The sequence below is a fragment of the Salarias fasciatus genome, chromosome 17 (genome assembly GCF_902148845.1).
Source record: "Salarias fasciatus chromosome 17, fSalaFa1.1, whole genome shotgun sequence".
NCBI classification, from domain to species: domain Eukaryota; kingdom Metazoa; phylum Chordata; class Actinopteri; order Blenniiformes; family Blenniidae; genus Salarias; species Salarias fasciatus.
This window is the reverse complement of record NC_043761.1, coordinates 13132887-13145266: the sequence shown is the minus strand read 5'-3', so window position 1 is coordinate 13145266 and position 12380 is coordinate 13132887. Positions and strand designations below refer to the sequence as shown.

Sequence of the window (12380 nt, the reverse complement as noted above, 5' to 3'; positions counted from 1 at the left end):
AAAAAGCTGATCAGTCGAAAACAAGCAGACGCTTTCACTTGGTCTTGAATTACCACAAAACTACAAATCCAGGAGGAGTCCGTGAAACTGGAAATCAAACAGCGCTGTCCAGGACGGGCTCGGATGTATGCATCATCTCTCAGTTCTTCTGGATCTTCTGGAGCAAATATTCCATCTGGAGGTTCAGGTTTGGCTGTCCTTTCTTGGTCTTTTTGCTGAGCATCTGAAACGTCTCCATCTTTTTCTGCTTGTATCTTTGAATGGCTTCTTCTCGCTGTTGCTTGTTTTTCAGGTACTCCTGCAGAACATGAGCAAATACAGGTATATAGATGGAAAACAAATGAAAACATAAGTATGATTTTTTTTTTTTTTTTGGACAGAAGAAACTCTACCTCTTTCTTTTTCCTTCGCTTCTCTTTGATTCTCTCAAATTCTTCTTTTGTCTTCTGGAAGGAGGTCTTCTTGTCCACTTTCTTCTTCATGCGGTTACTCATTGGAAGACTGGAAAAAAAGAGTAGAGTTTAATCTGTTCATAATCTGTAGGTCAAACCCAAAATATGAATCTTACACAAGTTCAGTTAGTTTAGATTTAACTATTTATTAGGTTGTAAAATCTCAAAACACTCCGCTTCAGGAAGTGTTTTTTTTTTTTTTTTTTTTAATATTTCTTCACAGTGTGAGATTAAATGTACATATTTCTAGGTTGGGCTTTCAGTTTACACTGCTCACCTTTCTCTCACTGTAGCCTCTGCTGGTTCGGGTTCCTGGCTGCCCGATACTGAATCTGCCGGCTCAGACCCACCGGTAACTTCTTCCTCAGCACCTTCTGTCTGCTGTGTCTCAGCTGCATCGTCCTCTTCAGCTGCATCCGTCACCTGCTGTTTCATTCTCTGCTTTCTCCTGTTCACTTTGTTTGCCCAGGCTTCATTCTTCAGCTTCTCCGCCTCAGCCAAGTAGAGATGCCTCAGGTGTTCAGGATATTCCTCCGCGTAAAGCTGTTTGGACTCTGGATTCTTCTTGTTCCTCTTCTCCTTACGCAGCAATTTGTTGTACTCGTGTCTTGCTTTCTCTTTCTTCAGGAAGGCAAACCCCTGACCTGAAAGGAGAAGATTAAGGTCAATTTATTAATGTTGATACAACACTTAATTTGAGTCTGGTAAGATTCAAAAACATTATCAGTGACAATAGTGAAATATATCCATGATTTTGTACAAGAAATATGGCTAAATTATGTCTCCTACGAGATATAGGTTCAAATACCAGCCAGGCCTTTCTGTGTGGAGTTTGCATGTTGTCATTCTAGAACTGTCACACGTTTTAAAATTATGTGTGGGTTCCCTATGGGTACTCCAGTTTCTTCCCACAGTCCATAAACATGCATGTGAGGTTAACTAGTCTTTCCAAATTATCACTCGGTGTGTGTGAGTGTGTGTGGTTGTCTGTCTCTGTGTGTTTGCCCTGTGATGGAAAGACGACCTGCCCAGGGTATAATCCGCACTCGCCAAAAGTGAGATGGGATTGACTCCTCTAGTCCATGCCAATAAAGATGGATGATGGGAGTCATTTGAACGTCATTTCAATTGAGAAGCCTCTCTCTAATTACAGTATGGACTTAAAAATTATCTCAACTATCCAGAACAACATTTTTGTATCCCTCAAAGTTATCAGGGTCGACCATCTCTGGTACCATTTCACCCTAAATGTAACCTTAATCAAGTAGAGTTGTAAAGAACAGTCTAAAAAATACAACAACACAGATTTCACTCAAACTAAATGAACAGCACACAGCAATTGCCAACATGTGCACAAAAGAAAGGGGAAAAAACCCATTAGATCAGAAAATAACTAGCGCCGTCAGGTTGCAGCTTTTTGAGAGACGTAGTACTTTCACTGATGGTTAAATAATGAAAAGGGAATTAGGGTTAGGGTTAGAAATAAGCAAAAAGCTGAAAGCTTATTATTACTTCACCTTCTTTGACGCTGCCTTGGAAAACTTTATCCTGATCGACCCATTTTCTCTTCTTTTGAACACCGTGCGGAGCATTTTTTGATCCCTTCGCGTTTCCACCTTTTCCTATAAATTTCTTATTCGTCCTCTTCTGATCTGTCGGAGCCATTTGGGGCTAATGATTCAGTAAAAAGATTAATGTTTACAACTATCACGGCTCCGGCAGCATGCTGTTTCTATTCACAGTCGCGGAAAAATGACGTATCTCGCAGACAAGAGCAACTGATCACAGATACGAAAACTTAAATATCAAAATGAAAGGTCTATTTCTCTAAGAGGTTCATTTAACACAGATAATTAACTTATTTCATCATATTGTATACAGTTATACACACTGGGAGTGATTTTTATGAATATATGTTACAAAGTAATAGTGCATCATGTTTGATTGCTAATGCCTCACAGTCCACCACGACAGGAAGACTTGATTCACTCAGGTCTGTTTAAAGCTCCTTTTAAAGATGAACTCCTCCTCCTGCAGCCTTCTTGAAGTACAGCGGCAGATGGATGAAGTCAGACGGTTCCTGGCTACAACCTTGAACATCGCTAATGCTCACACGGTGGAGTTTTACACGCACGACGTGTGGAAGCGGTTCGTCGCCAGGTCGCCAGATGAGGTTCTGTCTGCCGTCTGCGGCTCCTGCAGTGGCCAGCAGGGGGAGCCACAGGAAGTTCCCTCTACTGTCATTACCGGTAAAGACCAGCAGGGGGAGCCAGCGCATCAAGAACTTGGTAAAGAGCGCTTTTATATTCACAATACCAAATCAATCAGTTATTGATTCTTTACTAATCATTTACATGAATGCATGTCATTGTGCATATCCCAAGTGTAATTTTTTTTCATTTTCTCTCATATTTCACAGTAATTTGATCATTATTACATGACACCTTGTGCAGTGTATTTTTTTATTCTCCTCATGCAACATGCAGGTATTTCGTACACAGTACAGGGGTGTGAATTATGAGCTGTGGTCCATATGTTTAGTGGTTGGACATTGAAATGACCATAAATATTCAGTTTTATTTGCCTAAATTTATTCCAAATACCTGCAGAGGATATCAGCTATTTTCCACAGTGTAGCTGATGTTTTACGGCTCAGAAATTATTAGAAGTCATGAATTTTCATATTCAAATGATTTATTGTGGATTCATTTTGAAAATATATCCAGAAACCTTTTTTTTTTTTATCTTTGTTTGGAGTCTTGTTTTATTTAATTTACCAGGACACAAAACAGTTACCGAGGACAGTTGGTTTTCCATAGATAGACGATCCAGTGAAAACACAATCTCTGTGAGATCATACTGAGATCATCCAAATCTGGGTTTAGATGTTGTTTTTGGAAAGCTACTGCCACTGTTAAATGCAGGTTTTCAAAGCTGAAAGAAGCCCAAATGGAATTCTTTCCATTTCATTGGTCTGGGAGTAATCAATAAAACTGAATCTTATCACTCCGAATTGACTTATAAAGTTAAAGTATTCCAGCAAGATTTTTAAGACAATTTGTGCAACTCTGCTCTCATTTTTCTGTGTCGACCTGAACAGAAACCAGAACCACATTTGGGTTTTGCTGTGAAACGAACCGGCTTGTTGATACTGAAGAGCTCCTGCTGGCAGCCAAGGCCCACTCAATCCCTGGTCTTGGAGTGTGTCTGAGCAGGGATCAGCTCCTGCAGGACCTCCAGCGGACAAGGTCTGACTCTGGTGCTCTACCAGCACAAAAAGGTAGAGACAGTGACTATCTGCAGTGCTGAGAACGGGAAAGCAGAGATCAGCTGAATCTTGGGACGTAACTCTTCTTTGTGTTTTGTTTCTTCTGAGTTTAAACCTCTTTGTATCCCAGATGCTGCTTTGGAGCCAAGTGAGTTTATGAACTCCAAGAAATCTCACGAAGTCCAGTCCATGTCTGAGGTGGTGGCCCGTTTGGCTCAGTTCTGTGGAGTCCGGCAGGTGATTTAAAGCAGTGTTCAATGTGTCCTGCACAGTTAGGATGGCTTTTTGCTACAGATACTTTCTAACTTTGTAAAATCCTTGAAATTTAGTTTCCTTCTCTCAACACCCAGGTGATAGATGTGGGCTCAGGGAAGGGTTACCTGAGTTCATTCCTGTCTCTTCAGCACAGTCTTCAAGTTTACGGCATCGATTCGTCCAGTACCAACACCCTCGGAGCTCAGGAGAGGAACAGGAAGCTGAAAAAGTTCTCCAGGGCGTACCAGAAACACTCCAAAGCAACTAGAACACAAGGAGAGGCCGCCGGTTCCCATCAGGAGGAGAGAGGAACACTAAAACATGGAACAGGAACTGAATCTCAGGAGAAAGGGAAAGCATCTCTAAGCTCATCAGATGTCAGCACCTCTGTGGAAAAGCAGTCAGAGCTCAGTCCAGACACGGAGGAGCTCTTCCTCAACGCCTTATCTCTGGATGTGATAGAGTCTGCGTCTCCCCGAGTTCCCCCGAGCCAGCTCAGCGCTGAAGACAGGGAGAGGAGGAAGAGGGAGAACCTGGAGAGGAAGGCCCGGAACCGAAAGGACGGCGCCGGCGCCGTGTTTTCGCCTCTCACGTCGTACGTCACCGCGGAAACGGAGCTCCAGGAGCTCATAGTCGGGCTGGAGGTGAGCACAAAAACGTAAAGGCAAAAGCCAGAAGTGAGTGTTGAAAATAAATGTGCTGTGCAGACAAGAGGCCAGCTGTGCCGCGTGGTAGCGGAGCACGATTCCCACAGCCGCTCCTAAAGTTACAAGCCTGTCGCCGTGGCTGGAGTTTGCATTAGCGGAGCGAGCGTGGGACGTGGCCGAGGTGCCAGAAAACTGCAGGACGTCATCATCGATAAATAGGGCCATCGATCCCGCACTCCTTGCCTTTCATCCGTTTCCGTCCGTCTGCATTCTTCTCCCTCCAGGACGCCGTCGTGGTCGGCCTGCACACGTGTGGAGACTTGGCTCCCAGCACGCTGAGGATGTTTGCGGCCAAACCAGAGCTGGAAGCAGTCTGCAGCGTGGGCTGCTGCTATCACCTGCTGTCTGAGGAGTTCGACCCAGCCGGGCAGGGTACACACACACACACACACACACACACACACACACACACACACACACACACACACCCAAAAAGCATCGTCTAGACCAGATTAGGGTTTGTATCTTGATACAAACGAGAAATAGCTTCAATAATGATCCTATTTTACTGTCAAAAAGGTTGCTAAAAAGCTTATACTTATCCTCTACTAAACCCTTATCTGCATACAGTAGGCCTGCAGGAAATAAAGGTGGGCGTTGTGTAAGAACACACTCATGCTCCAGGTGCTCTGCTGTACACAAGTTTCTTCTCGCAACACATCTTTTAGTCCCAACATCTTCTCACATAAAACCTCATAAACACTCGCTTTCATATTTTATAGTAAACAAGTCAAATATTCCACTCAGGGAGCCGGCCAAGCGACCCTTCTGGAGACTGACTTGAGCCCAAATATGCACTGTTAGAGTCATTAGGTGGGATTTATGGCTTTAGGATGACTTTTAAAGGCCGCTGAAAAAAAAAAAGTTTTTTTGACCTTTTTATTTAGAAAAAGAATCAATTGGACGGGACTGATCGTGCAGCAGGTGTGTCGTATTTCAGCCTCCTGGCATTATTGCCCCGGACTTCCACGCCCGAGGGGTTGGATTGTCCACGTCCGCGCTCATCTCGGCTTCGCGGCAGCGCAGGTGCCAAACGCGCCGGATCGCAGGCCGATAACCGTCTCCGCCTCACCCGTCCCTCCACTCCGCCGTTTATGAGGTATGAAATCGCGTACATGTGTCCCGGTGCTCCGGGCCGCAGCCTGCGAGGAGTCCGCGCCGCATCGCGTCATCTCTCGTTAACGGCGAGGCCCCGGACGTCCACGTCACCGGGACCCGTCCCAGCGTCCGCCCGGGGAGGGAAATGATATCATGACAGCTGATTGAAAACACTCCGTTCCATGCTTGTTCTTCAGACTTTTGGCTGAATCTTTTTGAGAAGCGAACAAAGGCCTTCGCTTGCACACACACACACACACACACACACACACACACTCACACAGACTTTCACTCCCCTGTTGGCCTTCCAGTGCAGTCTGGGCTGCAGGCCAGCTCCTGTGGTGGCCTGCCTCACCCTCGAAAGGGAACTGAAGAGCTGAAAAGCTTCATTATTGCACCAGGCCCTCATGCATTTATGTGATCTGCTCAATTGCAATTAAAGCCATCCATGTGCAGTACCTTGTTTGGGACCAGAATTCCCAAGTTTATTCTGTTTACTCGCCACAACAACAAACTCCCCTAATGTTGAGCACACGCTGGCGTCTGAAGTCTGAGTTTATACGTCGCGGAGCAGGGAGGGATACTGGAAATGTTTGTCTCTCTGAGTTTCCTTGCATTTACGTGGCCACTTCAGATTTGAGCTCGGTGGTCCGACTGCTATATACAGCTCCGTGCACGCTCCGCTCTGCAATCGGCCTGTCAGACGGACGACGGGCCTGTGACTTGCTAACATGTTGGCGTGTCCAGAGCTGCTGAGGCTTGACCTTAAAGCAGCTGCACATGTTGTTAGTGCTTCCTTTGACTGTCGTCCCCCCCCCTGGAATCGCTGACCCCTTCATAACGACTCGATGGGGCTGGCTGTCTGTCGTTTTAAAGCTTCACAAAGCAATCCGCTGACCTGCGTTATCTCTGTCTCCTCCCAGAGCGTCTGCACGCCGCTGTCTGTGGTTTCCCTCTGAGCCGGTACCTCCGCGGCCAGTCGTGGTTCTGCGGCAGGAACGCCCGGATGTCGGCGTGTTTGGTGAGTTTGGCCGATGCGGAAGCTAAACGGTTTGTCAGGGACTGCCGTGTAACACAAGCAAACACACAAGACGCGGCATTTTGACCACCCAGAGAAGAAACGCTGTTGACTGTTGTGGCCGTGCTGCATCCAAACAGTCATCATGTTTTCATTACATAAATCCTTTTTTTGGTTTGTTTGTTTTTTCCTCTAAACCGTGTGATGAACCCCCCAAAGAAAGGTTACATCCAGATACAATTATAATCATCAAAAATGGTTTTTGATGGTTTTTCAGCCTGTGATCATGTTAGGAGGGTTAGGAGGGCTCATTTCTGGTCTTTCTTCAGAGCTTGGTGACGATAATCTTTAGATTCCGTTCAGGCAAAGTAGAGTTACAGCTAAAACATGCAGGACAGGAGCTGGAGATTTATGAGTTCATCGATGTCGACATCGGTATCAACAATATCGGCCAAATTGTTCAAATTGCTTCATCCTGAAATAAGATGTTCAGATCACTGTTTGCAGGACTTGTAGAACAAATACTTGTTTACATTGTTTTCGCCGTTGCACTGCAGCACTTTTCCAATGACACTTCTCTGTTTTCTTCAAACAAACAGGCCCTGGAAAGAGTTTCACTCGGCCAAGGGGTGAGTGAGCCGCGCATGCTCGCCGCGCTCGCCATCATAAACTAATCACCGTCACTCCAGCCTGGGAGTCGAACATCTTTGTTTAAACTGCCATTCCGCTCATCAAAACAAATCCATCAAACGATTTCGAACCGCGGCCGTGAAGCCGGCTCCGTGTTATCTCCATCGTCAATCTCCCGCACGCATCCACGCCATCAGCCCTTTAACTGCGCTGTTGTTTTAATCCCGTGATTGACTGCAGTGTATTTATGTGAGACGCGGAGCCCGGAGACGCCGGCCCTGAGCCGATACACAATACCGGCAGCCATTAATATGGAATGTTTATAAATATTAATGCAATCATGGAAAGATTGATTACTTACTGGAATGAAGGTCTGAATCCAAAAGCAGGCCTGATTGCTCGCTCGCTCGCGCTGCGTTAAGTTTGGGAAGTGTCACAGAGATTCTTCAGCCGTCTTTGTGCACATGTTGGATGATGTTGTTGTTCTTCACAGATTCAGATGGAGTCTCTGTTCTATCGAGCCGTCCTTCACGTTATCCTCAGAGATCACTACAGCTCCTACAAAAGGTACAACTCAGGATCGTTGAATCGCCTCAATATATTAGAGAAAATGTGACATTGTGTGCAGGAACACGAGCAGAACGGGGCGAGCTTGGAGCTTCGACGTAAACCAGAGTGTTTATTCCTTTCTCCCGAACCAGAAAGGAGAGGTTAATTTCTGGTTTGCTTGGATTTCCAAACGAACCAAGACCTGCACAAACACAGGCCGTCAGGTTTTGATGAATTACCAACGATTTATGGACTCCAGAGCTGAAATGAGTTTTCAGTTCAGCGAAATGAACAGCAAATAATTGACTGAAGCGATAATAATCAGCCGTTTATCAAATGTTTTTTTAAGACGCTGCACGTGTGCAGCTTTGCAAAGGGCCAGGTGAAATCGCACTTAAGGAATTTATTTTTTATTTTTTAGTCCAACACTCTTGAATCCAGGCTCTGAGGCCTTTTGTTGTGCATTTCACATGATTTTGTGTCGCGTTTTCCTGTTTACTCCGGTTTGCTCCAAGGTGACTGTGGAGGGACCGGTAAGATTGACTGCTGTGCAAGAAATGAAAGATAATTCAGAAAGAACAGTTTGTCCTCATGGAGCCGCAGAGGCTGCAGACCCCTGAAACAACAAATATAACAATCCAGCGCTTACAATGTGAGCACGGAGAACTTCAAGACTTTTAGTGTCAGTTCGACAAAAAAAGAAATTACTTAAAACTTGTAAAAGTCATGTTGTATTCCACAACTTATAGTTGCAAAACTTCTCTAATTAAGCTGAAACTGTTTGATTCACGGGTCCATGTTGTCCCTCAGTGTTAAAAATAAGTGCGAGGCTTTTTCTGCAGAGGTATGGACCGGCAACCACACCACAAGTGTGAACAATGTCTCACAGTTATGCTTCACTGAGAGTTTTTATAAAGCAATATAGCATGTCAATGTTGCCAAGAGGCGAAGAAAAGCTGCAGAAAAATGATGTAAAGGAGCTAAATATAGCCCCGAATGTACAAGGTGAAGTATTGCACGGCCATGAGCCTCGACAGCAGCTCATCATTTGTTTTTGTACTTAAAAATATCTTTTTCTCCTAAATTCAGTGTTACTTTTTTCTAATACTATTGAAATGTGTGATTCGATTGTTCCGTGTACTTCGAGGTTAGAATAGTGCGCTGACCCTCGATCGCGAATGAATGGATTTTCCCATTAAATGGCTTCAGAAGAAGCAATCTGGGACTTACTGGACTTGAGTTTCAGCCAGTCTGATGCCGATCTTCAGGAAATGATCTAATCTGCCCGTGTAAACCGAACAATAGGAGGAAGTACTGCAGACCTCAGGCTCCGTTTATCAAATGTTCTCACTACAGACACGATCAAAGAGTCCTAATTGAAGAAAATGACCTGCTGCAGCGTGACCTCCAGAGTTGTGATGAGAAAAAAATTGATGAGTGTGAGAGGTTGAATGTGTGAAAATAACGTTCTTTTTGCAGTGAGAAGCGAGTGGGGAACGTCTATTCTAAAGCAAAGTCGTTTGTGGATTATGTTCGGCGAGCTCTCCGCAGGCTGGAACTGGACGACTCGAAGGTCAGGAGCTGAATATTACACATAATATTTAAAAAACATATCACATCGAGAGAAATATGGTTTATACTAAGTGTCGCTCCTCCTTCTGCGTTTCCAGCTTCAGATATACCTCGAAGGATTTTATCTAGAAACTATAAATACATGTAAATTCAAACAAGTGCACAGAGGCTCTCTGGGTATTTACTGTTGCTCGGCACCAGCCTGTTGAGGCGTTCGTCATCTGGTTGCTCTGAGTAATGGTGGGAGAGGGCATGACGTATTTATGTCTGTCTTATGTTTCCAGCAACGCTTGAAAACTATAAACCTTCCTTCTTTTTTTTTTTTTTCCGAAATGTGATTCCCTGGTTACACTCTTCTTCTTCTTCTTCTTCTTCTTCTTCTTCTTCTTCTTCTTCTTCTTCTTCTTCTTCTTCTTCTTCTTCTTCTTCTTCTTCTTCTTCTTCTTCTTCTTCTTCTTCTTCTTCTTCTTCTTCTTCTTCTTCTGCAGCTTTCAGATAGCGACATCCAGCATTACCACGACACTTACAGCGAGAGAAAGAACGAGATGCACGCTTTTAACATGGTACGTCCAAACCGAACCCATCAGACACAAACTTTACCACAATCTGTTTGATGAAGGGTTTTGTTTTTGTCCTGTAGCTGAAGGTGACCCTGGCTCCCTGCATCGAGGGTCTGATCCTCCTGGACCGCCTCTGCTTCCTGAAGGAGCAGGTAAAATCCGTCCAGATGTTGGATAACACGAGGAACTCAATGATTCGGGGAAACATGTCAAAAGCTAAAAAGTGAACACAGAAATCTCAGCTGAAATCTGTGAACCTGTTTTATTTTATTTATTTTTTTTCAAATTCAAACCTCTGACAATAATAAAGGTGTCGGCCGAATTAAAGCCAGACTGCAATTTGTCGTGTCGAGCTCCTGCGGCCAAACACAACAAGCTAATCTTCAGCGTTCCGTCCCGAAGCTTTGATGCTCTGATTACACCTGATTGTGTGTCAAATGGACTTTCTCTAATAGAGTCAAACTACGCAACATCAAGAACACGGGTCAGATTTGAGGGGTCTCCCCCGAGGAGGGGCCGAAAGAGGGAAAAGAGGAAGTGATGGACGGACGTTAATGTGATCCATGTGACGATAAGCAGCCAAAGCATGTTCAGTTCGAAGGAGTCACACAAATACACAGAAATCAGGAATCAGATTTGAAATTATGTCAGTCTGCATGACTTAATAGTCAATTAAAGGGATGTGACTGGGCTTTGAAGGGCCCAAACGCTCGGATAATAAACTTTTACATGTGGGCGACACATTTAGAAGCGAAGTGAAAGATGTTTTACGAGCCGGCCGTGTTGACAGTCGGTCAGTGCAGAGCTGCTTTCTCCAGCGAAATGACTCCTCTCATATTTCTCAAACAATGAATCCCGATATGTCTTCTGGCAACTCTCGAGATTTTTTCTCTTGCACCACCATAAAGTGACACTTGTGGTTTGTGGAGCGAAATATCTTCACTGCAGGAACTGTTGTGGGAACAGAATATCACATTTTCCAGAGACGCACAACAAATACTAACACCCGGCCTTCTTTTAAGAGTTACTGCGTTATAAAAATGTAAAAAGATTTTTACACAAAAGTTAAACAGGGTTCACATGAGCAAAAAATGATGATGCTCACACAACCAAAAGAACCCTTTGACGCCTTAATAATTCCAAAAATCTCCCTCTCAGGCTGTCAATCCAAACAGAATCTGATATCAACAGATCGAACCCAGCTCTTGCCATAAAAAGCCTTTTAAAAAGCACTTTGTCTGTATCTTTGTTTTCTTGGTAAGAAGAAAGTTCGAGGACATAACACTGCAAACGTGCGGAATTTAAAGCATTTATACGGTTTTGCCACAAGCCCAGAAGTGAGGTAAAAATGCACAATCAGTTCCAACATAGAATAACAGATGGTTTGGCTTCTCGCACGCAGCTTTTTTGCACGTCGAGCCGTGGAGCCGCAGCTACACGGTGAGCGACCAAAAAAGGCTCACGAGACGATCTCTGTAGGTATATTTCATCTCTGGAGATTTAATAGAAAAATCTCTGACAGAGGAAACATGAAGGAGCCAAGCATGCCAGGGGTGATGGAGCCAAAGAGGGAGGAGGAGGAGGAGAGAGATTTTTATATCCATGTGTTTTTTATTCGGTTGTGTTGTCTCTCATTGTTTTATGGGTGGGTGTGCGTGTTTTTTTTTTTTGTTCCGCAGGAGAATGTATCATACTCAGCGCTGGTGCAACTGTTCGACCCCCTGCTGTCACCGAGATGTTACGCTGTCGTCGGACTGAAGAGTTACTGAAGAAGAATCGAAGGCTGGAAAAAAAAAACAAAAAACCAAAACTGGAGCAAAACGCACACGTTTTTTTATTTGACAGATCCAGTTTCCATGTTTATGTGGAATTGCATCATCGGTTTTAGCTTTAACGTGATTGACTATGCAGGCATCCAAATCATATTCAGTTCCAGAAACATGTTTATGCTTAGTGTTGTTTGCTCTGGGAGATATTTCTTTACATTTATGTCAGTCATTGACCTTCTGCTTCTCTCAGAGGGCGACTGGTGAAAAAAAAAAAAAAAAAAAAAAAGCCCAAAGCAGCTGGAATAACTGTCAGGCCTCTTTGATTGAATCATCTCCATCGCAGCCCTTTGTCTTTACGTCCGAACGACTCCTGAGAAAACACTTTCTTTTAAGGACCATTCAGGGAGCCGGGGCATTGTGGGATTTAGGGAGACTTGGATTCCCCTTGGACAAGTCTGGAAAGCACATTTCTAGGCTCACAAACAAGGAGTGGACTGGGCAA

At 44.4% G+C, this 12380-nt stretch overlaps 2 protein-coding genes across 4 annotated transcripts; one reads left to right on the top strand and one right to left on the bottom strand.

Annotated features, from left to right (window-relative positions):
• Positions 1 to 137: 137 nt before the first annotated feature.
• Positions 138 to 2651, bottom strand: ccdc59 (coiled-coil domain containing 59). 2 transcript variants are annotated; one of them, XM_030113570.1, is made up of 5 exons: positions 2437 to 2651; positions 1970 to 2121; positions 730 to 1096; positions 393 to 501; positions 138 to 298 (listed from the first exon to the last, which is right to left on the bottom strand). In XM_030113570.1, the coding sequence occupies exons 2-5, from the start codon at positions 2115 to 2117 to the stop codon at positions 140 to 142; spliced, it is 783 nt and encodes a 260-aa protein (XP_029969430.1). In that variant the 5' UTR covers positions 2118 to 2121; positions 2437 to 2651; the 3' UTR covers positions 138 to 139. The 2 variants fall into 2 exon arrangements, with proteins under 2 accessions (XP_029969430.1, XP_029969431.1); XM_030113571.1 differs by lacking the exon at positions 2437 to 2651 and having other exon boundaries at positions 1970 to 2349.
• On the top strand, positions 2017 to 12171 carry mettl25 (methyltransferase like 25). Of its 2 annotated transcripts, XM_030113568.1 has the most exons (13): positions 2017 to 2121; positions 2437 to 2740; positions 3553 to 3732; positions 3851 to 3957; positions 4071 to 4619; positions 4907 to 5054; positions 6704 to 6801; positions 7398 to 7427; positions 7922 to 7995; positions 9457 to 9550; positions 10038 to 10112; positions 10190 to 10261; positions 11789 to 12171. In XM_030113568.1, exons 2-13 carry the CDS (start codon positions 2470 to 2472, stop codon positions 11876 to 11878), a joined length of 1788 nt encoding a protein of 595 aa, XP_029969428.1. In that variant the 5' UTR covers positions 2017 to 2121; positions 2437 to 2469; the 3' UTR covers positions 11879 to 12171. The 2 variants fall into 2 exon arrangements, with proteins under 2 accessions (XP_029969428.1, XP_029969427.1); XM_030113567.1 differs by lacking the exon at positions 2017 to 2121 and having other exon boundaries at positions 2417 to 2740.
• Positions 12172 to 12380: the final 209 nt, after the last annotated feature.

Coding starts and splice junctions, on each gene's coding strand:
- ccdc59 (XM_030113570.1), bottom strand. CDS start 2,117: ATGGCTCCGACAGATCAGAAGAGGACGAATAAGAAATTTATAGGAAAA. Junction 502..729: donor GAGGCTACAGTGAGAGAAAG/GTGAGCAGTGTA, acceptor CTTTTTTTCCAG/TCTTCCAATGAGTAACCGCA. Junction 299..392: donor AGCGAAGGAAAAAGAAAGAG/GTAGAGTTTCTT, acceptor CATGTTCTGCAG/GAGTACCTGAAAAACAAGCA.
- mettl25 (XM_030113568.1), top strand. CDS start 2,470: ATGAACTCCTCCTCCTGCAGCCTTCTTGAAGTACAGCGGCAGATGGAT. Junction 4,620..4,906: donor AGCTCATAGTCGGGCTGGAG/GTGAGCACAAAA, acceptor TTCTCCCTCCAG/GACGCCGTCGTGGTCGGCCT. Junction 5,055..6,703: donor GTTCGACCCAGCCGGGCAGG/GTACACACACAC, acceptor GTCTCCTCCCAG/AGCGTCTGCACGCCGCTGTC.